The following is a 25,394-nucleotide window of genomic DNA, read 5'->3' as shown; positions in this document are numbered from 1 at the left end:
CTTTCTCTCCTCCCTCCCGCTGCACGCGGCCTGTCACCTTCAGACGGCCCGAGCCGCCTCAACCGGCCACCACAAGCCACGGCACCGGTACCAACCTGACCGGCCAGACCCCGCCGTCAAGCCTCAGCCCTCCCCCGCCGCTCGCCGCTCACCAGCCGCCGGAATTGGGCGAAAAATCGTTTGGTTTTGTCCAAACTTCAAACCGTCCGTTCTCCTTCAATTCTCCTCCAACTTTGTCGAGTGAGGTATGGATTCCTACCTATTTTTCATGGTCTAGCTGTTGGTTGGATAGGTTTGCATCAATTTGAATTTCGGCCGAGTTTCGGCCTCCATGTTCGGCCACTTCCGGTCAGTTTTTGGGGTCGGTCCAACAACAAAAGTGGTTCCAAATATGGTGTTATACCTAGGGTAGGAGTTTGGAGCCGTGGTTTCGAGTTTTTCCGGCGAGGTGTAATGGCTTTGGACACCCATCGCTGCCGGCGCATGCGGCGGCGCGTGGGCAAGGGTATGCAGAGAGATTGTGTCTTGTTGCGATCCTTAGGTCGTCACGAGCGCGTAGAAATTCGCGGATCTCAATTTGGATCCTGTTTGAGCCTCGAACGGATTTTCCATATTGTGTTATTCCGGGTTCATTACTGTTGAGCTTTTGGATCGTACTCAATGTCAGCTATGTTATTCTACATAATTTCATAACTGTGTAGGATTCAACGGATTGTGAATCGGAGTCCCGGATACTCTGAAATCGCGAACCCTGGGTCTAGGGTTTAGAAATTATGCGATTACACGATCGTGGTCAATCCGACTGTCCAACTCAGACCAGACTAGCAGGATATGGGTATTTAGATGTGAGGAACCTATCGGGACTCCCCGATTGACAATTGGAGGTCGTAGACCCCACGAGGTCCCGTATTGACCAACATGGCAGTTTATTGCTTAGTGAAGTCTCAGGTCTTTTAACACAGTTTTAAACATCTAAAATGCTTAAGTGGGCATAGGAATGACTTTAAAGTTAGTGCACGCTCTTCTAGGAGTCGGGGGTCAGGGTTTTAATTTAATACTTTTATTGAGTAGTTTTTATTAATTAAATATTCATGGTTTAATCAGGCATCCGGGGCCAGGCAGACCTGCAGAAGGGACCTTCAAGAGGTCCAGCTAGTTCGGACCAGAAGTGAGTGGACTTTTCCTTTTATAAATGATTTTATGCAAATAAAATCCATTATTTGATCTTGAATAAAGTTTATTGATTATGATTGTTCCTATCATGTTTTGTTGAATTTAAATATCTTTATTTATATGTTGTCTAGCTAAATTGCTAAAGAGTTATAGAAAGCAGCTTTTTATCAGATAAAATGACAGCAGAGTTCTAGATGGAATAAAGATTCCGTTATATTTATATTTTATATTTTCTCAGAAGTTTAAACCACCGTGGGTGCCTAGTATAGAAACAGTTTGTTTTCAGTATATGTTGCCTTCGGATATGACGATGTCTACGGACATCCAGTTTATCTTCAGTTTTGTCAGTGCACTTGACAATTGCCTCACGAGTTTCGGGGATGCCCGAACCGTGAGAGCCAAGATTGCGGATCAGGCTGACTACGGTCCTCTGAATCCTGCCAGTTTGCGGCTCGAGTTGACTTTGTGTCACCAAGACCTGCCAGGGGAATTGACGGATACAGGAATTGACAGAATAAAAAGGGGTGCACCTAGGTGGTAGTTGTAAATTGATTTCAGTGCTTGTATGCGAGTTTTATTGATCTTGAACATGTTTTGCTTATTCGTATATAAATTTGTGAATGCTTGAGTTCAATATGAATAGCATAAAGAGGAAAAACCTAGTTTTTATATAATTGTTTTTACAGTGGGGTTACTATGTTCTTATACTATTTTCTAGACATTTATTTTGTCCACTCACATTTTCAAATGTTTTGCACCCCCAGGCGGTAGACGTGCACAGGGATCCACCACAGGGCCTTCTCCTAGCTCCCGCGCCCCTTCGTAATGTAGGATTTTGTTTGTAAAACAATTAACTCCTTTGGACATTTTTAGCAGCTGCTCTGATATCTGGTTTTAGTTGAAAAACAGAACTGTTGAATAGTTTGTGTACGTACTGGCAGTTGGTTGTAAATATTTTGCTCGTTCTGACAGGTGAAATTTTGGGTTTTGAACAAATTACCGGGGAGACTCTGCCGAATTTTCGGTAGGAGTCTAGGCAAATTTTGAATCTTAGTTTGTAACTAGAAGGGTAAATAGGTCTTTTGTGCCCGACATTCGCCAAGTGTCGGACACGTACAAGGTCTGACTCGAATTCCAAAGCGAAATTTGGATCGGGTCCTGTCACCGACTCCAAATTTAATTTCTATTTTAATTTATTTAAAGTGAAATTATGAATTTACCCTTGGGGTAGGGGTAAAGTGGTCATTTTTTTTATACGGAAGGATTTTGGGACCACGACTGGTATTTTTGGGTAGGTAGCACTGAGGCGAATTCGTAGACATGCGGTAGGCTTGAATCGGAGTTGGAAAGAAGATTACGCGATCAAAAGTAATTCAGTGGCAAAACTGTAATTAATTCAAAAAGTTTGGTAGAAATCAAATTTTTCGCCTCAACTCTCTCTCTCCTGGCACGATCAGTTCTCTCTCCCTCTCCTCAGTCTCTCTCTCTCCCCGACACTGACACTCTCTCTCTACGATTCTCCCAGCACCGGCCACGGCTTGGCGTGCCACCGGTCCCGATCGACTCCCCTTGACATCTCAGTCAAGACTCGCCAGCTTTCCCCATCGGAAACCACGAATCCCTACCACGATCTCGACTGGTTTGAACCGGAGATTTCCCGTCGTCCCGCCGTCTTCTCCGCCGCCCAAACCCGATGAATAAGGTGAGGTTTCTCATCCATTTTCTGAGCTCTAGCTGTTTTTGGGATAGGTTTGGATTGATTTGATGTGTAGAATCCGATTTTGTAAACCTAGGTTTTGGCCGAATTTCAAAGTGAAATTCCGGCAAGTTGATGTCCGAATTGGACCTCCCCGTAGCTGAATGAAGTGATCCTGACCTTGAGTAGAAGCTAGGATAGGAAGGGTGAGCTCAGGTGTTCAGTTTTTCCATCACCGGAATTTACTCTACACACCCACAAGTTGCCGGCGCGTATGGCGGCGCATGGGCAAGGCTGGTGAAATTGCAATTTTGAGCCGATGAGATCCTTAGGTTGTCATGAGTGCATAGGATTTAGTGGATCTCAACTCGGACGTCGTTTGACTATTGAACGAATTTTTGCATATTGTGCGTTATCCGGGTTCGATGTGTTCTGACCGTTAGATCTTTTCCCAATTAAAATATGTTGTTCTAGGTATTCCTGGGACCGTGTAGGACTTCACGGATCATGAATCGGATCCCCGGATGTTCCGATTCAATAATTCAAAGTTTCTGGGTTAGCAATAACCGTACAATCGTGAGCGATTCCTAAACCTGTAATTGAACCTTAGCATACCTCCTTCAACGTACACGTACTGGGAATTTGGGGATTTAAGTATTTAATTTGTGATTTCCACTTCGAAGTAATTTTACATTAATTAAGGGTTCGTATCTCAAAATAGGTGCTCTGACTGCACGTACTCAGCAGGCAGCACCCTCTCGTGGTCAGGCAGCGTGGGAATATTTGTGAGTGGACTTTGTTTTCAATCATATGCATGGTTTTATTGATGAAAGATTTATGCATAATATTTTTAATGGTTTATTGAATATATTATATTCATGGGTTGAATTTGATGTTTGTATAGCGCTTTGGCAATATATTGTGGGTTTGACATATTTGGGTATCGAGAGTATATTTTATATGGATTTTGGGGAAGTTATATATATATATATATATATATATTCTCTATAGGCGAGATACTTGGGTTGTGGAGGTGCATTGTGGAAGAACTTGAATATGAGGGGTTATTGAGAGAAGTTGTATGATTACACTATGTAAGTACCTTCCCCAGTTATTAGACTGGATGTTCCGCGTATGGAAAGAATAGGTCATCAGTCTCACACGCGGCGTTGATGTTCCGGCATGTGAAACACTTTACATATGAGGTGTTGGATGTTTCGGCGTATGGAAAGACTTTGTATATTGTTTGGGATCATCACCCATGGCATTGGATGTTCTGGTGTGTGATGGTCCAGTCAGCGCGCGTAGGACTTAGTATTGGAGCTACACATGGCGTTGGATGTTCCAGTGTGTGAGCTATAGAGTTTCGTCCCCTAGTTGGACAGCTCATCCCTAGACGCAGGATAGCACCTGAAAATCCTGCGGGCTAGTTAAATGATCCCCCGGTTGGATTGTTTCCCCAGTACCTAGGTAGTGTAATGAGTATATTGTATAGTTTTATTTATATATATATATATGTATATCTATAGTTGGGAGAGTGAAGAAATTAGAGTTTATCAGTGCTTTGGCAAGAGTAGCAAGATTGTAAGAATGTGGTTTATGGATGAAGTGATTTGGGTTTTTAAAGAGTTTTAATTAGGGGTGGGCATAAAAACCGATAAACCGATCAAACCGACCGAACCAAACCAAACCAAACCGAAAAATAAGGTTTTTTTGACCAAACCGAAAAAGTCAACGCTGGACCTGAACCGAACCGTTGACTTCGGTTCAGGCTTCGGGTCCAAAATTTTTTAAACCGTTGGACCTGACCCGAACCGACTATTATTTAATTATATAAACATTTGACACATGGCGTTGTCTCATTGGCTTAAATAAGAACTTTGGGTGGGTTTGCTTGCACTATATCAGAACCTCTCTCAAGTTTTAATTTATTATTTTTTCACTAACCCTCTCAGACTCACTCTGTATCATCTCTCACTCACGAAACCCTACACTATTTCTCTCCCGATCTGAGACTAACCCTACCTCATCGGCCGCCATCTCTATCGCGCGCTCTCTCCGTCTCTCTGTCTCTCCTCAACTCGTCTCTATCGCACTCGCTCTCTCTCTCTCTCTCTCTCTCTCTTAGTCACATCTTTAAGTCTCTTAGAGACGCGAGACTCATTCTCTTTCTCCAAACCTAACCAAACATCAATCCAATATCATTGGTTTTTGGAGCGAATCCTTGTAAATTTTGGAGGGCTCTGGTTCATTCTAAGGTAATTTGTATGTATTTGGTTTGGATTCTTAGTTGTTTTCATTTTCCCTAATTTAGTAGATTATTAGGGTTTCGAAATTTTGGTATTCTGTTGAAATTAACGCAATTTTTTCTTAATTTTGCAGTTGTTGTGCTTAGTCTCTGTGGGTTTGGATTAATAGGCAAAATTGAAGGTATAAATATTTCTATCTCAATCTCTGTGTGTGGCTTAAAAGGAATGGGAGAATTAGAATTATATATTTTTAAATCATCAGCTCCACATGGCTTTACTTTAGATCTATGGATTTTTGGTATTTTCTTTCTTTATGTGAATATGATCTGACCTTCAATTTTAATCTTCCTGTGTTCTGTTTGTTCTGCAGATTGTTGCGTTGCAGCTTTCTGGTAAGCACTCTTATACTATGACATTTTCATGTCAATGATTTCATTGTATACTCTGTTCAATTTTTCTGTACTCAGTGTTGTGAATTATCTAATTTGTTCTTTGTAACATGATCACAGTGGTCCGAATTGCCTCGAATTGTGTCTTTGGACTGAGGTATCGTATTAATATAATTGATTTCGATGTGATAAAATTTATGAATAAATTAGCAATGTGGTTTTCATCAATTTGAAAGATGAAATTCAGGCTTAGCTTTGCCCTTCTGCACTCTATTACTACATTTTCCTAGACGTAGACATACATGGAATTTAGTTTTGTTTATGTTTGGATGCTTTCTTTATTGTTTTCAGATTTAATTTCTGATTTTTTTATCTGTGTATTTTAGGTTCGATTGTTAGCCTTGAATCTGTTTCAATTTATTTAATTGAGTTGTCTTGAATCTGTATTTTTGGCATGAATCTACTTAACTTGTTGTTGATTAAATGCATTCATTCTTTTATTTGTTTTCTCCCTTTTTTCCTTATGTAGCATGTTTGTGTTAGTATCTTATTGATGAATGAATGCTAATATTTGGGTTAATTAGTTTTTTTATTGAATAATTATTTATTGATTGAATGACTGGTCTATATTTGTTTTTCAAAGGTTTAGATTCTGTCATTTTGTGCTGAACTAATCATTTCCTGCTCTGATATTCTATAGTTGTGATATTTGATCAGGATGCAGGTTTGACACTTTGTCGAATTGGAACAATGATGATGGAGAAGCCATGGGAGCTGCAAAACATGTTTTGTTTGCAGCTCCCTTAACTGATACAAGTGAATATATTTGGTGCTTTACGTTTTTTTTTTTTTTGGTCATGGGTTGTAAAATTTAATTTCGTAGTTTTATGATGATTGTGAAATTTAATTTGATAGTTTAGATACTTTTTTTAAAAAAAAAAAAAAAAACAGGTTATAGTTGAATTTACATAATTTGGGCAAGGAAAACCTTTAATTGATGGGCTGCTTGAAAAACTGGTATTGTTAAAAAAATAAACAATATTGGGCTTTTGAAAATTCAACAATATTGGGCTTTTGGAAAGAAAAAAAAAAAAAGATTTTGGGCTCAACCCAGAACCGACCAAAAAACCAGAACCGAACCTTGTATGTTCGGGTCGGCCCAACTTCGGGTTTCATTTTTGACCCGATCCAACCCGAGAACTGCAGTATTGGTCGGTTCGGCCCACGGGTCAGTCAAAATTTGACCCGACCCGAACCGTGCCCAGGCCTAGTTTTAATGAAATATATTTTGAGCAATTACATTATGAATTGTGAATCTGCATGCCTTGAGCATTACTTTTATACGGTGGGGTTACTATGTTGTTTTAACTCCAAATCTTGTTTTTGTCCACTCACATGTTTTCTGTTTTGCGCCCCCAGCCAGTAGTCGCTCCAGGAAGCGTACAAGTGGTGTACGAGGCTCGAACTATGAAATTTCCTAGTTAGGATTTGAGTAATTTCTTGTAAACTAAATTCAATAGATGCTATGTTATCGCCCATGGTAGATTTTTCCTGTGAGGCCGGAGGCCATTTAGTGTGTTTTGTTGTATTATGAAAGTATGTTGTTGGTTGGGATTATTTAATGTATGTTGCAGGTTGAAATTTTTGTTGGGTTTGCTTAATTTACCGGGAGACTCTGCCAAAATTTTGGTAGAGAGTTTCGGTTTTTAGTAAGTGGGCCCGGCATCGGGATGATGTCGGAACAAAGATGGAGTCCGCTTCGGTTTCCAGAGAAATTCCTGGACGGGTCCTGTCAACTTGAGAAAATTTGCCCTAGTCCTTAAAAAATCCAGAACCGGCTCTGGTATACGGGAGACATCCTCACAGTAGCTTTTGAGTAATTGTGGATAGCAATTCTCTAGGTGGTAAAACTGCAACAAAATGTGGTCATGTTACATACACGTGACTCTTTTTGACAATCCATATTCTATAGCTATATGTGAGGGTAGTCTGCGGGAATTACAATGTATTGGCTGACTGGTGAAATGTCAAATCTTTTATTCTGTGGTCTCGAACTTGAAGTTGAAGGTATTGGTGCCACAGTAAACACCATCATCCATGTCGTTATTATTTTCCCGTCAGCAAGAGTTTCGCGCTCCGTATAGGAGAAGGGAACATCGTAAGAAGCCTTGGTCGCTAGAAGCCTCACATTCACCGCAGCCATTGCCGTCACCACAACCTTATAAACAGCAACCTCGTTTACATTATATGTGATAAGTTTTGGCTATTTTTGATAAATTCTCTAATAGAAACTCATTTATTTCTTTGAAAAGTGAGATACACTTGTAGCATTCTAGCTGGTGTATACGCGCGATGATCCTCACAATTGCTTTTGAGCGATTGTGGATAGCAATTCTCTAGGTGGTAAAACTGCAGCAAAATAGTGGTCACGTTACACACACATGACTCTATTTGACAATGGGCATGTCTTTCCTTATTCGTCCTTGATGGAGTCCAAAGGTGTTGGGCCTGAGTATGGAATGGTGTCGTCTGCACCTAATTTTAAAGAACAATGATTGTTGGCCGATGGAAAGTCGCCTGACGGAGGAGGTCTATAAATAGGACCTTAATTAAGACAGTCTAAATAGAAAACATTTTTTGACCAGTTTCCCTCTGATTTATTGAGCTGGAAATAAATCCAAGCAATGTACAAGTAATCCCATTGAAAACTTCTTTTAATTTATGATATTTCCTTTTTTTTTTTCTTGTTAATTTAATTCGGGAACAGTCAAATTCAAGAAAGAAGAAGAAGAAGAAGAAAGTTTTATTAAGCTCACAACAGGTTTTTGAAGACATTCGACAATCCGTATTCTATAGCTGTATGTGAGGGTAGTCTGCGGGAATTACAGTGTATTGGCTGACTGGTGAAATTTTAAAGCTTTTCTTCTGTGGTCTCCAACTTGAAGTTGAAGGTATTGGTGCCACAGTAAACCCCATCATCCATGTCGTTGGTAATTATTTTCCCGTCAGCAAGAGTTTCGCGCTGCGTATAGGAGAAGGGAACATCGTAAGAAGCCCTGGTCGCTAGAAGCCTCACCTTCACCACAGCCATTGCCGTCAGCACAACCTTATAAACAGCAACCTCGTTTACATTACATGTGAATGTTGTGGCTGTCCCGGTTTTTCTCCTCTCCACTGATTCTGCAAACTCATCAACCACGATCTTTCCGTTGTCTGCGATGACTGGAACCTCACCGTCAACGTTTCTTTGGACACCCAACTTGAACACGCTGGACTTCAAGCTTCCGCTCCTAGTTTTTTTATACGAGAGCTTCAGCTCGACAGTTTGAGTTTCTTCGGTACGGTTAACCGCCTCTCCCATGACAATTTGGACAACCTTCTTGTTGTACATCATGGCGTCCCAGAGGCGGAAAGTGACGTTATGGATCTCCTTTGAAACTCCAAGCTCTTTCGCCTCCTCGTTGTAGGCTTCTGAGTAGTCGCTTGTCATTTTTTCAGTGACGGGAAATCTCTTGATGCTGGTTGAGTTATCTGCGTCAAGGCAGATCCAATAGCCCTTGGTCAGCCTCCACAATTTTCCCGAGGAATAGGAAAGGCCTCCATCGGCGCTGGCGAAGACCTCGCTCAAGCGGGTGCCGAGCAAGTTGGCATTGTGGCCCTTGAACGCCACATGTTTGGGAAGCATCATGAACAGAGATTCCCAATCGGTGACAGTGAACACATCGAACAACTTGGGGTTAGGGTCTTTATCTCCTACGAACAAACCTCCACTTAGCGCTGGCCTGTCATTGGCCTTATAAATGGTTAGGTACTCTCCACGTCCGGTATGGCGGAATCGGAGCACCAGTATATGGTTTGTGCTTTTATCATCGCCGACTAGGAAATCATCATTTATGTACACCGGCTCGAACAAGGTACACGAGTACTTAGATTTGTCTTCTACTGGTTCATCAGCCACAGCAGCGATCAAGTAGCTATCAGGCCGACGCCTTACCCAGTATTTGTTGTTGTAACAACACTTGATGTGGACAAGCCCCTCATTGCACCTACTCTTTGCCATCTCCACTTCAAACTTCGCGTATTGGCTCCCTGCCTCTTGTCCAGAGAACTTAAGATACCCTGCTGGCACATCGTTCTTGATGTCTTCATCTATGTACCGCAAGTATTTCCCGTTTGTGTTTGATGTCACCACCACAAACCTTGGTAGAGTTGGCATTTGCTCCCTTCTTTGTCTGTGTGCAAGATACATTCTGTGTCTTTGATATGTTATTTATCAGAAAAATGAGCATGGCCTCGTGACGTCATGATCTCATGACATCAAGGCATCTCATTTTTAAGTTGAGAGAATAAAGTAAGCTCACACCGACATCACGGCATCTCATATTTTTAAGGTTAAAGAAAAGAATTATATATGCCTTGCTTTGCTATCGTTGTGGCTGAATGCCTTGCTTTGCGAGATGGTTTGGCTTATCATGTTCACAATGGATGGAGTAAAAGGATGATAGAAGTTGATTCTATGCTTATTATCCACGGTGTCAATCCTGCAGCTTCCATCCCTCGGAGTATTAAACTGCTTGTGCATGATATTATCTTGGTACGCTCCCTCTTTGAGGACGTGACTTTCAAAAAAGTCTAATTCTTTATGAATTTAATTGTTGGGCATCAATTAAAATACACATTAATTTGTACAATTTCAATTATATTGTTGAACACACTTTCATTTTAATGATGTACTTGTTGGTGGCATTTAATATTTATTTGTTTTATGTTAAAGATTATTAGGAATTAATCAATAGAGCTATGAATTAGCATGGTTTATATAATTTAATGTATACTTTTTATTTCTAGAAATACTATAGAAACTGTAAGTACAAAAAAAATATGATTATTAAATTTTAAGCTAATAACTTTAGCCAACCCACCTATTGCAAAATTCCTCCTTCCGCCCTTGCGTGAGTTGCCTTTGAATTGTTCCCCTTCTATTTTTTTTTTAATATTTTCGAGCTTGTGTGCCCGTGTGATTTCTGTTTGTAATTGAACTCTTTCCGTAAAACAAAAGAAAACGGAACCAATACAAGATTTGATAAATTTTTTTTTTTTTGGGTCGAAACAAGATTGGATAACATAGATGAGGAAGTATTAATGTGTGAAAACAAAGAGTAAACGTTCACCAGGACAATATTGAATAGCAAGCATTCTCGTCCCATGTTTGCTAGCTGGCAAGGTACCTCATGTACAGTTCTTGCCGTTCTGGTGTTTGCATCTTGCAATTCTATAATTCTATATTTCTCTATTTGTTTTTTGTTTTTTTCATCATTCCAATGAACTGTAAATGAGTTAGCTAGCATCAGTTTGGTGACCCAAAGAAGATAAAAAAGGGCACAACATAACACAAACACGACGTATGTAATATGAAACAAATTTGTCATCCAATAAGAACAAATGGAATGGCCTATTAATTTTACTAGTAGAATGAAATGTGTTATATAAATTTTATTGAGGAAAACAAGAAGAATGACATTCAAGTATCTCTACTAAAGTGTTTATATAATCTGTATCAATGCTAATGAAATATTCATCGGGAAATTTTCCTTTCCATGGCATCAGCCTTTCAATTCTTCCCTTGAAGTCTCACCCTATCTCTCTTTCCGATCCTCATGGCCTCCTCTCTTCCCGGCCCTAACACCTCCCACTTCCTCAAACTTGACTCCTCCAATTATCTTCTCTGTCTCCGACAAATCAATTCGTTCCTTATCGGTCATGACCTCTGGAAGCTTGTCGATGGATCAAATCCTTCACCATCTGAATTTACTAATGGAAATGGGGTGTTCGTTGGATCGGTTCAAGTCTTTGGTGTGCTTCCAGGTCATGAGTTCAAACAACATAGTACCCGTGTGTGTGAGTTTTACCCCTCTCTCTTCCTAACTTTGGCAACAACAAAAAAACTGACTTAGTCCTCCCTTAAGTTTTATTTTCTTCCAACACTTTAATTGAAAGAAACTGGTGCCAAATTTTCTATATATATACAAAAACAGCCCAACAAAAGCGTCGATCGGCATGGGACTTCACTACATGATTTCATGGTCTGCAGACATCCCATCTGCCGAAAAAGTTTTATTCGAGTAATGTGAGAAACTAAATCACTGCCTTCAGTATGCCCATGCATGAAGCCATCTCTTCTAATTTTGCCCTTGTTATAAATATTGACGGTGTGGGCTTTTCGTTATAAATAAGATGCTGCATGCACACTAGGGATCTATTGAGATATACACAGAAATAGAGAACATGACATTGCCAAGGTTTGTGGTGGTGAAATCAAACCACAACAAAAAGTACTTGCGCCACCTAAAAACAGAAGATGGAGAGGAGGACGCCCCCGCCGGGTTTCTCAAATTCACCGGAGAAGAGGCCGGGAGCCATTACGCAAAGTACGAAGTGGAGATGGCAAAGAGTACCGAGAACAAGGGATTTGTCCACATTAGATGCTGTTACAACAATAAATACTGGGTAAGCGTCAATGGCATGGATAAGTTCCAAAGCGATGTTTTGATTGTTGCAGGAGCAGACGAACCGGAGGAAGACCAATCCAAACCCTCATGTACCTTGTTCGAGCCGGTCTACGTAGATCCAATAGACGACGAAGACGACGACAATAAACCGGACGAAAAAGCTGAAGATGACCTTGAGGAGGACAGTCAGGTAGTCCAATTTCGCCACGTCCAGCTCGGACGCTACACTTGCTTGCACAACGATTCGGATGCGCTAGTACTTTTCGGAGGCTCAAACTCTACCACAGAAGATCCGAACAACCTAGAGTCCCGGGATGTGTGCACTGTCGTCAATTGGGAATCGCTGGTGATTTTGCCGAAACACGTGGTGTTCAAGGGCGATGATGACAACTACATCACCGCCCAAATGAGCGACTACCACGAGGACGACGACGATGCCGATGGACCAAACCTCATGTTCCACGGTAATGATATTAATGATCCAGGTGTGGCGAACGAGATCTTCATGAACGCGGACGGAACCCTACAAATAAAGAATATTTTTTTCGAAAGATATTGGAGACTCGCCAAGGAAGAGTGGATCTGGGCGGACGCATTTAACCCGACCGCCAGAGACAAAAACTATAAAGACACGTTGTATAAGGCGATCAAGCTTTACGACAAAACCATAGCTCTCATTAACGTTGGGAACAACAATTACTGCAAGAGATATGCGAGCGGGATATGTGCTCTCAGTGCCAACGTCCCTAATCTCTCCATATACTCTCATCTCAAGGTGGAAGAGCCTGTTAAGTCAAGGACCATATACAAAGTCAAGTATCGCCTTGACCACGCCAGGACCTACAATTACCAAACTGACTTCGAAATCGCCACCGCAGAGGCCGTCAACTTCACCCAAGAAACCACCACTGTAACCCTAAAGTTGTTGTACAAGAGGCTGAGTAGTTGCAGTTGGAATGATATCAACAGAATTTACTCGATGAAGCTCAAAACCACCATTGAAGCTCCAGGCGTTCCGAGAATCGCGACACGCGAAGGCGGATTGAATAAGGTTGAATTTTCGGATGGGTTTAAAGGAGATGTCCAGTGGGGAGAGACCGAGGCCTACCAAACTGAAGTGGAGACTGTGTGCGTGGTTGATGTGCCGGCAAAGAGTGTGCTGAAGGTGAGGCTGCTGGCCACGACCGCTTCATGTGACGTCCCGTTCTCCTACTCTCGTCAGGACACTCGTAGCAACGGCCAGGTGCATGTCACAAACGACTTGGACGATGGTTTTTACAGCGGTATCAATGCCTTCAACTTCAAGTACAATACCAAGGAAGAAAGGCTGGGATGATCAGTTTGCATGCAGCTTAATTATGTTTAGTTTCATTTTCAAAATAAATAAAACTTTGTAAAATACTCTCATAGATAGGTGATCCCACCCTTATTATGTAAGATGCATTTTTTGGTATTTTAAATGTTTTATTATTTTTTATCTTTTGCTTTTATATATATAGATACACAACTTTTTACCTAAAACATATAATAAATAATAAAATGATTTACACTCAACTAGTTGGAGTTCGTGGCTAACAACCTAATTCACATGAATATATAAGATTTTTACTAATTATGTTACCGGATTCGGATAGGATTTTTATCCATTTATCCTCTGCTACAGATATGTGTGGCTGTTGTTGGTTTTTCTTGTGTAGTGTTAGAACGAGAAAATCTGCAATGGTATTCAATGCATACAACCATATGTTTATCTCTCTTATTACGTAAGTAATCATTTGAACGAGAAAAATAAACACATGACCGAGGACCCTAAAAAATCTCTCATTTCATTGGATAGCATTGATTTTTTTTTTTTTTTTTTTTGTTCAAAGCTTTTCGATATACGTGTTGGGTAACCCCTAAAATAGGTCGACCTATTTGACAATATATATGTGGCTAAGCATGTGACGGAAATCACTATAAAAGATAATGGCATGAGCTGAGCATTTGGTAGAAATCCTCATAAAAGGTAATAGCATGGGCTGATATACTCTGAACGCATCAAATCAAATCCACTTTGCCTAGCTAACAGAAAACTAATTTGCAAAGGAGAAATACGTTTTTAGTCCCTGTAGTTTTCGCAAAGTTTCACTTTTGTCCCTTTGTTTCAATTGCATCAAATTTGACCCCTGCGGTTTACAAATTGTTCCAATGTGAGGCTAAAATTGACGGATTACAGATTGACTGAAGTTGACTGATATCTTCGAATATGAACAATGTGCAAACGAGATCACCCTATATAAATTAAAATACAATTTGAACAATGCAATTGAAAATACAATTAGATCACCCTTTATGAGTCTCAAGCATCTGCAATAACAAATACACACATCCACAAATTCTCATTTGTCTCAGCACCCTTTGCAGGCAGACATCAGGCCTGACCCATAGGGTGTGCGGGCTGTGCTGCGCACAGAGGCCCCTAAAACATAATGCATTTTACGAAAGTATCTATTAATATAAAAACACTTGGTATATAACCCAAGGAAGAACTACTCATGCCTCCCTAATAACTACTGGTAGGTGGAACTGCTGCATATTGTCCGTCCAGAACCTCAATGAGCTTGTCACCTATAGCTTTTGCATACAAAAAAGACCCTTCATGCATCTGTACAAATGAAAAGTAAACCCTAATTAATTAAAGACCACACCACCTGCGTGAAGTAATTGATGAAGACTATAAGAAAGAAAAAGAAGTATAAGATTAATTACTACCAACCTTGGTGTTTAACAAGAAGCTGTAGGAATTGCCAATGTGTCCACCTTCAGCATGGTGGAGTCAAGCTACAGCTCATCAAGAAGCTTCGACACATATAGCAACGAATTGATCTTCTTCGTCTGAACCAGCTTGATACTAACTTCATCATCGATAATGCGGATAACGACCTCAGTGTCCTTGTATTTCCTCTGAAGCCATGAGCTCCTCAGAGAGCCATTGTTGTAGGACTGATCCTGAGGGTCGCCAAGAGGCTTACAGCTCTCACAATCGCCAGCAAAACCATCTTGTTCAGTCTGGTGCCTCTCTCTCCCACACCTTTTCTTCTCCACCAGCTATATTTTCAGCTCTTCCACTAACCCCAGAAGCTCCTTTATATAATAAATTGCATATCTCACAATTGATGCCCTATCAGTCTTTCCTCCAATTAATTGTTCCCCAAAGACCAAAAGACAAACATTAATTCAGCAAAATATATAATTATCCAGCCAAAAAAAGAGAAAAACTTGGGAAACTACCAAGCCAATAACTTGGATATCAAAATGTCACACACTGTTATTCATGAAATCATTACCCAATTAAAACTTCAAAACAAATAATATGCAATTTTTCGTGAAATTTAATCAAATTCAGTAGCATATATTTTTGCAGTGATAGGATGTGAAATTTTGAATTTGAAGTATATACCTTTGTTGGGTTTGGAACCAAATCCCTTAAGGCACTGTACTTGCCATTCAACTGGACTCTCCTCTGCTTCTCAGTGGCAAAGTCTTTGGTCCTTTCGACTTCTCTTCCTCTTCCAATAGAACCCATTTCTCTGGAGAACTCCAACACCCCATTCTCAAATTGCCTCCCATTATTAATCCCATCTGAGTAAACCACTCCTCCATGTTGGGGTAATTTCAAAGGTCAGGAGTTAAGGAAATAAAAAGTTAGAATCTAAAGGGTTTAGCTATTATGTCTAGTTTATGAGTTGAAGTAGAAGTGAGATTTAGTGGATATAGTGGTTATGGTTATATTTAATGCTGAGTTAATATTATGGCCTATAAATGTTAGCGAGATCCTAGTTTATTAGGATATTTATTTCCTAGTTTATTAGGATTATATTTCTTTCCTTTTTGTACAGATATTGTGTTATTAGGTTTTTATCTTGTTTCCTAGTTTGACCCTACTAGGGTTACATCCTTATACTATAAATACCTTCTTTTGGAGAATGAAATACAACCTGAAAAATATTATACCCATATTGTTTGACTTAGTATCAGAGCCTACTTTTCCGGTGACCTGTGTGCTGTGTCCACCCATGTTCTATCCCCATTTTTTTTTTCTCTACATGTGTCGTGTGTGCCCTCTTGGGTTTGTGTGTTGTGTTGTAGTGTTCGTGTCTCTACTGTGTTCGTGTCATTCCTGTCTTCGTGCATCTGCCGTATTTGTGCCTTTTGTTGTGTTCCGCTATATACTCCGCTGTGTTCGTGCCTGTCTTCATGCGTCTGCTGTATATGTGCGTCTGCTGTATTTGTGCATCTGCTGTGTTTTGTTGTATACTCTGCCATGATCTGTTGAGTTTATGTTGCAATCATGGGTGATAACTCCATTGTCGGTGTTGTTGCTACTGCATCTGCAAATTTGTGTGTTTCTGATTCTATTTCAGGTACGGGCTCCAATACTTGGATAATTGACACTGGTGCTTCTGATCATATGTCTTATGATGCTAAATTTTTTGATGAGTTGCCTAGTAACACCCGTGACCCATACATAACTAGTGCTAATGGCTTGCCCTCTCTAATTACTGGTGAGGGCACAATCTCTCTCACTCCTACTCTGTGATTGTCTCGTGCATTACTAGTTCCAAATATCCATTGTAATTTGTTATATGTTGGTCGATTACTTGATACACTTAATGCTTCTATTACTTTCTATCCTACGCATTGCTTTTTTCAGGATCTCAAGACTCACGAGACGATTGGCAGATAAAGGGGTTATATTATTTGACATTGCCTTCTGCACCAGGCCGTGATCGTGTCGTTAATACTGTTCAAAGTTGCAGTGTCAAAGACAAACAGCAAATTTAGTTATGCAATCGTCGCTTGGGACACCCGTCATTTGGCTACCTTAAGCGTCTGTTTCCATCTTTATTTCGCTCTTGTGATGAGCCAGTATTAAGTGTGAGACATGTATTTTGGCCAAGAGTCATCGCACTGTGTTTCCTTTGAGTGACAGTAAAGCTGCAAAGCCTTTTGATTTAGTGTATTCTGATGTGTGGGGTCTGGCTCGAGTTACTTCAAACGAATTTCGTTGGTTCGTCACATTTATTGATGATTGTACCCGACTCACTTGGGTTTTCTTGCTGAAAAATAAACATGATGTTTCTTCCATCCTTCCAGAGTTCTGTATATGGTGTCTACTCAGTTTCATGCTCGGGTCAAAGTATTCCAGACTGATAACGGAGGTGAATATGTGAATAACACTTTGGCATATTTCTTCCGTGCTCAAGGTATTATTCACCAAATGACAACCTCATTTACTTCTCAGCATAATGGTGTGTCTGAACACAAGAATCGTTAATTACTTGAAGTAACCCGCTCCATTATGTTGGACATGTATGTTCCCCATCATCTTTGGGGGTATGCTGTTTTACCTGTTGCATATTTGATTAATCGTACTCCTAACCAGGTTCTTGATTTCAAGACTCCACGTGATGCGTTTGGTAACCATGTTTCCCCTATCTCAGTCTCCAAGTTGCCCCCTAAAGTTTTTAGGTGTGTTGTCTATGTTCATGTCTACTCTCATCAACGGAGTAAACTTGATTCTTGTGCTCTGTGATGTGTCTTTATTGGTTATTCTTCTACTCATAAAGGTTATAAGTGCTATCATCCACCTATCTAGAAGGTGCATGTTACTTTGGACGTGACTTTCCATGAAGAAGTACCCTATTATGTCTCTCCATCCTCTCCAATTTAGGGGGAGATGGGGAGTGAATTGGAGAGTCCTGTATTGGAGAATGATGTGTTTGAAGATACTGCTCTTGGGAAGGAAACGACCTGTTTCACTGAAGCAAGTGACCGGTCGCCCATATCCGAAGATGAAACTTGTGGTCCCTGTGAAAAAGAAATGACTTATCACCTTTTGGAACTTGACTAGTCGCCTATATCTGGAGATGAAGCAGGTACTCTCGGTGTCGAAACGACCGGTCACACTGAAGCTAGTGACCACTCACTTGTAGCTGAAAATAATGACAATAATTCTTGTATGGATGAGTTCAATGCAATACCCCTCATCTGCACTGCCAGTGCCCCAATATACTCGTGATAGTGAATCAAGTGAGGTAATTTCTAATGATCTATCTGTATCAACTTATCAGTTACCCCCACGAACCTCTCTTGGGAAACCTAAAGTACAATATTCTCCTGATATCTCATTAGCCATTATGTGTCAACTTATCGTTTGTCTAAGTTATATGCATCATATTTGTGTCAATTATCTAGTGTATGTGTGTCAACTAAGTTGCAGGATGCTTTATCTAACCCCAAATTGATGGATGCCATGAATGTTGAAATGGATGCCATGAATAAGAATAAAACATGGGATTTAGTTCCTTTGCCACGAAGGAAGAAAGCTGTTAGATGCAGATGAGTGTTTACTTTGAAGCATAAAGTTGATGGTTTGATTGACCGTTACAAGGCTAGATTGGTAGCAAAGGGTTATACTCAGACCTATGGAGTGGATTATTTGGAGACTTTTGCTCCAGTGACAAAGCTCAATGCTGCGCGTGTACTATTGTCCTTGGCTGTTAACCGCGACTGGCTCTTATTACAATTCGATGTCAAAAATGCGTTTCTACATGGTGACCTCAAGAAGGAGATTTACATGGATCTCTCTCCTGGTATTCCTGTAACCTCTAAGGAGGGTGTTGTGTGTAAGCTACAAAAGTCTTTATATAGATTAAAGCAGTCTCCAAGGGCGTGGTTTGAGAGATTTGCAACATCTATAAAGAAATTTGGGTATATGCAGAGTAACTCAGACCATACTTTGTTTTTAAAGCGTCATAAAGGTAAATTGACATATTTAATTATTTATGTTGATAATATGATTGTGACTGGAGCTGATCAGACAAAAATGCAAGATCTTCGTAAGTATCTGGCTTCCGAATTTGAGATGAAGTCATTGGGTGTTTTGAAGTACTTTCTTGGGATTGAAGTTGCCAGATCTAAACATGGTATTTTTTGTCTCAAAGAAAGTATATTTTGGATTTACTTGCAGAGACTGGAATGTTATATTGTAAAGCAATTGATACACCTAGTGAATAGAATCATAAGTTGGGGTTGTACCATGATCAAGTCCCTACAGATAAAGAGCGTTATCAACGACTTGTGGGGAAATTTATTTATTTATCTCATACACGTCCTGATATTACATATGCAGTGAGTGTAGTGAGTCAGTTTATGTATTCTCCTAGTGAAGATCATATGGGTGCTGTGATGCGCATCTTGAGGTATCTGAAAGTAACTCTTGAAAAGGAGTTAATGTTTTGCAAGTATGGTCATACAAATGTGGAAGGTTATACGGATGCTGATTGGGGTGGTTCAGTCACTGATAGACGTTCTACGTCTGGGTATTTCACATTTGTTGGTGGTAATCTTGTTACTTGGAGGAGTAAAAAGCAAAAGGTGGTATCTAGGTCTAGTGCCGAGGCCGAGTACTGTGGGATGGCTCAAGGTATGTGCGAGTTACAATGGTTCAGAAGATTGTTAAGATATCTTGGGTTTGGACCTTGGAAACCCATGGATTTGTATTGTGATAATAAAACTGCAATTGCAATTGAGCATGACCCTATGCAACATGATTGTACAAAGCACGTGGAGGTTGATCAACATTTTGTTAAAGAGAAGTTGGATGCTAAAATTATTTCTTTTCCGTTTATATCATCCGAGTATCAACTGGCAGATGTTCTTACGAAAGCTGTGTCTACTACGGTATTTCTCAACTCGCTTGACAAGTTGGGCATGCGTGACATCTTTGCTCCAACTTGAGAGGGAGTGTTAGCGAGATCCTAGTTTAATTAGGATATTTATTTCCTAGTTTATTATGATTATATTTCTTTCCTTTTTGTACAAATATTGTGTAATTAGGTTTTTTTCTTGTTTCTTAGTTTGACCCTACTAGGGTTACATCCTTGTACTATAAATACCTTCTTTTGGAGAATGAAATATAACCTGAAAAATATTCTACCCATATTGTTTGACTAGGCAGCGTATCCGCTGTATGGAATGTGTGTATCATATGTGTATCAAGTGTGTATAGTATCAAGAGTATCAATCTTATTAAAGTTTGTTTCAAGTAAGTTTGTGTAGGAGCTCTGTGTAGCCTTCGAACTTCACATCTCCAAAAATGTCATTTCTTTAGTCTGTTACATTGTATTTCCCCTCTTCACATTTAGAGTGTATGAGCATAAAGCTAAATCCACCAATTATCCAATCTCCTCTCTCTCATCCCCACCACTACTAAACAAAGACTGATACAATTCCCTGTGCAATGGTGGCTGCGGAGGCAGGTTCAAATGCAAAAGTGGGTCATAAAAAACTGAAGACACTGTCCTTGGCGGTGTGTCCACCCCTCCGGCGGTGTCCCAATTGGTTTGTTGCACAAAGGAAAGCAAATGGCTGCTATTGTTGTTCTGGTCAGTATTGCTATTGTATGGATTGAACCCAAGTTCATTTTGGAGCTCAATTTCCATGGCAGCATGATGATCTTGCTGACGAGGGTTAGAGATCTCTTGAATGGAGAGTCTCAAGTTTTTTGCAATAGCAAAGTAGTTGTTTTTGTGAGTCTCTGAAGGAGAAGGCATGAGAACTTGTGGTGGCGGGGGTAGAGGGTTGACGCTGAGCACAGTTTCTGCAGATTCTGGCATGGAGTTGGATCAAAGTTGCAGCCTACTGTGTCTTCATACATTCTTGTAGTTGATTTCCCTACTTTGTCTTCAAAGTAGCAGCCTTTTCTTATTATGGCTTTGTTTGCCTTTCTAAAGCATTTCCACTGTAACCAAAAGATCAGAATTAAACGTAAGAACATGAATATGAAAGGCAGAGAAATTAGGCTCCTGCAAATTAATGTCATAATTACTATTAGCCTTATTAACCTAGCTGTAACCTATTTGTATCAGAATGGTAGAGCCCCCAAATTAAGAAGAGTCACAAATTCAAGAACTGGTAGAGATGGAATTTATACGCAAGGGTAGGAGAAGGGACTGGAACTTGTGGGAGTTTGTTACTGAGATTCCATTAAGTGGGGCCCACTCACAATCTCATTAAACATGGTAAAGGGAATGAGTATACTATTCTAACTGGCTCACATAAACACTTGCTCCTTTTGACAGTTATGATAAATTGTGGTGATTGCTCGTATTTTAACATTTTCTTTCTTTCATAGTGAGTGGTTGAGAATTTTGCTTTTTTGTTTTTTGTTTTTTTTTTCCAAAGTTAGGAAGGGATAGGACGGAAAACTCACACCCATGAATACTACCGCATCCAAACACATCCAATGCTCAACTTGGCCAAAAAAAAAAAGGTGTATCTATGCAACATAGGAGTCTTGCGAAGGTTGGTGGAAGTAACCAAGATATTAAGCTTATACGACATTATATTATAGGGAACTTCTACAATGAAGGAGTTCAATCCAGCAATTTAATAACAACTCTGCACTTATTCGAAAGGCTATTCAGGATCTCTCATTATAACCTCTCACTGTAACCGCTCATTATAGGCTCCTTGTATATATATATATATATATATATATATATATATAAAGCAAAAGGCAAAGAATGGTAAAACATTCAAAATATCAGAAAATGCCCTTAGTTAATGCAAACATTAAGAATTGAAATTATTAATTAAATGAGGATAATATGGTAAATTCACACTTTTTCGTATTTAAAAAAATATTAAAATTAAAAGAAAAATCAGATAATGGATCTTATTTTTATGGAACACAACTACTCATTATCTTTTTTAATTCTAAAATAAATTAAATTTAAAAAAAAAAAAATTTACAGGTGCGAAAGCGCGTGCAAAAAGATTAATATGATATTAAACCATTCAAAATTAAGGGAACAAATAGAGAATCGGAATTCAATAGGCAGCCCAGCCCAGCCCAACTTAGAGAAAGAAAAAGAACAGATCTGGCCCACTCCAGGCTTTAGGCTGGCTCGGCCCGGCATTAGGGAAGTAAAAAGCTCGAAGCATTTGACGGCTTTGAAATCTGAGCAGTGAGAAATGGGAAAGGGTGTGATATGGGCAACGGCAGAGGACTTGGCAAGAAACAGAGGACGCGTTCTCTCACTGTATCGCCAAATTCTGAGAAGCCTCAACTCACCGGATTTGCCTCTGAATTTGGCAGCAAGGCTGGCCAAGAAAGCTGAGGCGCGCGCAATCTTCATGGTGGCGTCTGAGGAGAGGTCCCTGCACAACATTGATGACCTCATTGATGCTGCTCACTACTCTCTTTCCCTCTTAAGGAAAGGAGAAATACCCAAGTACATCCAATGAGTAAGTCGCTTTTTCTGGTTCCTCTTCACAGATTTAGAAGGTTAGAAGATGAACCGGTTGGGTTTTGTTCTTCAAAGTCCATGTGTTTACGAGTTTTTGGCGAATGGTTATCATGTGTTTTGGTTCAGAATGTCTTCTGTTTTTAGGGAAATCGCTTGCTAGCTGCGTTAATGTTTAAAAATTTTACACGCATTCAGTGGTTGAGTAATTTGGTAGTTGTGCTGCAATTTTGAATGTAACCCAGTTGGGTTAAGTCCTCAAATTGCAGGAGGTGGTTGCTTTTTGATTGTTTGGAAAGTGTTTCTTATGTGTTTATGCATATAATTTGCTTCTTCTTTTTTCTGTCGAAGCATATAATTTGCTTATTTATAAGGTAAGTTGCTTTCAAGAATTGTGGGAGTGCTTAAGTGGAACATGTTGAGCTAAATTTGGGGCCGTTCTGGTACTCAGAGGAATTTTGAGTTAATTTGTGAAGAACATATGAGTGCGGGGTTTGTAATAGAACTACAATTGTGACTATAACCTTGATTGAGGTCTGGCTATCTTTTCCTGCTAATCAGAAGGATAATGTATTGGAAAACTGGTTATATACGCATCATATTGGGATTCTGAAATTTTGGTAGTTTGGAATCATTTTTGTTCAGGGTATTCTTCATTTTATGCTTGAGTAAGTTTCATAATGTTGTTATCTGAAAATCTATCATCTTTTATCTATGGTTTATAGTTGTACAGAGTAAACACTGCTCAAAAACCTAGGTATAGAAGTAGTACCATGAAATAGATAGATTCCTTCACAGGATACACTCTAGTAGCAAAGAAAAATATTAGTATGATTTTTTGACCCGATCAAGTTCTTTTTGTTTCTTTGCTGAATTATTTTTTTATTTTTTATTTTTTTCATAATTTAAATCAATTTTGCTTCATTTTTTTTTTTTTTTGCTTTTTTGTAGAATTTTTAATAAGTGCAACTTTTACAAAATCATTGATGGTATGCTGAAGGATAGCTTGTGGACTGATCTTGTGATCTTATGACTTGGGGAAATTTTGTTCTATGGTACTTACCTGTTGTTTCCTGCGTAGTAGTCATTAATATCTAAATATTATTTAATATGCAATGCCAATTTTTTTGATAGTTGAATGTTTGGATCTCACGTACTGGTTGGATTGTTATAGCTCCAAGTGAATATCAAAGAGTTTGAGTATATATATATATATATATATATATATATATATATCAGATTCTTTGATTACCAAAAACTTCCATATAAGAGAATGGTCCAATTAAATCTGAAGATTCTATAGTCTATGCAGGCTACTGGCATATTCGTTCGCTGGGAAACGTATCGACTTCTCTGCATAGGATTTTCTAGCAGTTGGCATCTTCCAAGTTCTATTGTCAGGGATGTTTAGTTTTGCCTGTGTAGTTTTGGTTATGGTGTATACTGTTGGTTCTGTGTACTTTATTGCGGTATGAGGCCTTGCTTGTTTATACAGTTGTTGTTCTCTGAACTGCTGTTAGTAGTTGTTTATTATGATATCTTGTAATGGAACCAAATCAACCCCATCCCCATGTATTAGGATATTTAGGTTATGTTTTCTTGTATGAGCATAGCTTTGTGTATTCGGCTAACGGTTTTGTAAAAACTTCATGGTTCTTATCTCATACCAGTGTTGGTAGCAGACCTGATAGTTAGATACCAAGCTTTGATGCTTCTAATGTTAGGTTGTGCCGTGGAATTAAATTTGGAATGACTTTATCCAAAATTATCTCTCGCTTATTTCTTTTTTCCTGTAAAAGAATGTCATAGCTTAAAATTGTTTCTTGTGCAAAATGATGCAGGCCTATCTTTAGGAAGTGAAGATATTTTTCGCTTCTCAGTTGCTCTCCCTTTTACGCAGATTACCGAACTGAAATTGTAAAATGTATGTGCACGACAATGCGAAATGGAATCTTGTTGTGCGTTTAATTCCTTTCATACTCGTATAACTTGTAATCTATGCTACATTTTCATAAAATGTGCCAAGATAGTTCTTCTGTTAATAAGATTGATTAATTAGATTGGGTTTGCTCTATGTTAAATGAAGTTAAACAAACTCCCCAGTAGACGACTAATTTCTACATTGATTCGCTTCTCTACAGATGAAATGTTTGAATATTTCATTTGGCTGCACCAAAAAAATATCATTAGTTACCAAAAGGGATTTTTGTTTTCAGTTTTGTTCTTATAAAATCAAAAGCAGCTTTCTAGTTCATATTTCATGAGCTTTTTATGGTATAAAGCAGACCCACGTATTCTGAGTACTTTTTTAGCAAATAAATGATAGGGATTTGTTTGGCAACGAGGTCAAGTCCGAGTGGAAAAAGAGTCTTGACTTGAAGACCAATGGTTTTAAGTTCAAACTGCCATCTCCATGACACCTTGATAGTGTGTAAGAAATCTACTCGCTTATATTCAAAAAACCGAGAAATTTTATTCGTCAAAAAAACATTAACATCACTTGCCAGTGTACCAATAGGGATTTATTAATATCTAAATACCATTTATATCTCCTCATATGTGTTTGGTTTATTAATTTAGATATTAATATCTAAATAACATCAATTAATTCGAAACATAGATAATGAGAGGGAGACCTGTGCGGCGGAGCGTTCTTCCCAGAGAGCACAAGTGATGCATGCAAATGAGTGAGAGACAATATAGAGAATGCGGACGGCTAGCTACTGTTTGAAACAACTGGGCGACATATGGCAAATATTATAAACCAAAACAAACCAGCGACAAACCACCCAAACCCCAATTATATATATTTTATTTTATTTTATTGGTGGGCCTGTTAGCCAGACTTTGATGGGTGGGCTGGACTGAGTTTAAACTTTCATAATATATATATATATATATATATATATATATTGGGAGACTCGTTTTTTCTCCCGCCAATTCTTTGTTAAATGGTGGGATCGTTTCGAAGTCCATCGTATTACAGATTATGTTTATAAAGATTTTCCCCAAGTCCCTGTTCGTTCCTCTGAGCCCAAGCATGAGCCCTCGTCTTCTTCGGATACCATCCTTACAGTTGAAGG

The 25,394-nt window shown here is 39.3% G+C and overlaps 3 protein-coding genes, 1 long non-coding RNA gene and 1 pseudogene across 8 annotated transcripts; 3 read left to right on the top strand and 2 right to left on the bottom strand.

Annotated features, from left to right (window-relative positions):
- The first annotated feature begins 4,814 nt into the window (after nt 1-4,814).
- Nucleotides 4,815-6,360, top strand: LOC117617129. 3 transcript variants are annotated; one of them, XR_004584285.1, is made up of 5 exons: nt 4,815-5,127; nt 5,252-5,299; nt 5,489-5,510; nt 5,628-5,664; nt 6,225-6,360. It is a non-coding gene; the product is annotated as an uncharacterized LOC117617129 (long non-coding RNA). The 3 variants fall into 3 exon arrangements; XR_004584286.1 differs by lacking the exon at nt 5,628-5,664 and having other exon boundaries at nt 4,816-5,127; XR_004584287.1 differs by lacking the exons at nt 5,252-5,299; nt 5,628-5,664 and having other exon boundaries at nt 4,817-5,127.
- A 2,058-nt stretch (nt 6,361-8,418) lies between these two features.
- On the bottom strand, nt 8,419-9,756 carry LOC117618114. Its single transcript, XM_034347733.1, has one exon. It carries the CDS (start codon nt 9,754-9,756, stop codon nt 8,419-8,421), a length of 1,338 nt encoding a protein of 445 aa, XP_034203624.1.
- A 2,036-nt stretch (nt 9,757-11,792) lies between these two features.
- On the top strand, nt 11,793-13,352 carry LOC117618113. The gene has a single exon (XM_034347731.1). The coding sequence runs from the start codon at nt 11,793-11,795 to the stop codon at nt 13,350-13,352; it is 1,560 nt and encodes a 519-aa protein (XP_034203622.1).
- A 1,209-nt stretch (nt 13,353-14,561) lies between these two features.
- On the bottom strand, nt 14,562-20,679 carry LOC117618112 (annotated as a pseudogene).
- A 1,333-nt stretch (nt 20,680-22,012) lies between these two features.
- On the top strand, nt 22,013-24,392 carry LOC117619080. 3 transcript variants are annotated; one of them, XM_034348903.1, is made up of 2 exons: nt 22,013-22,312; nt 24,153-24,392. In XM_034348903.1, the coding sequence occupies exon 1, from the start codon at nt 22,040-22,042 to the stop codon at nt 22,310-22,312; it is 273 nt and encodes a 90-aa protein (XP_034204794.1). In that variant the 5' UTR covers nt 22,013-22,039; the 3' UTR covers nt 24,153-24,392. The 3 variants fall into 3 exon arrangements, with proteins under 3 accessions (XP_034204794.1, XP_034204795.1, XP_034204796.1); XM_034348904.1 differs by lacking the exon at nt 24,153-24,392 and adding an exon at nt 23,624-24,090; XM_034348905.1 differs by lacking the exon at nt 24,153-24,392 and adding an exon at nt 23,615-24,090.
- Nucleotides 24,393-25,394: the final 1,002 nt, after the last annotated feature.

This window comes from Prunus dulcis, chromosome 2, assembly GCF_902201215.1.
Source record: "Prunus dulcis chromosome 2, ALMONDv2, whole genome shotgun sequence".
Taxonomy (NCBI): Eukaryota; Viridiplantae; Streptophyta; class Magnoliopsida; order Rosales; family Rosaceae; genus Prunus; species Prunus dulcis.
The sequence above is the reverse complement of the archived record's forward strand: the minus strand, read 5'-3'. Positions and strand labels throughout refer to the sequence as shown.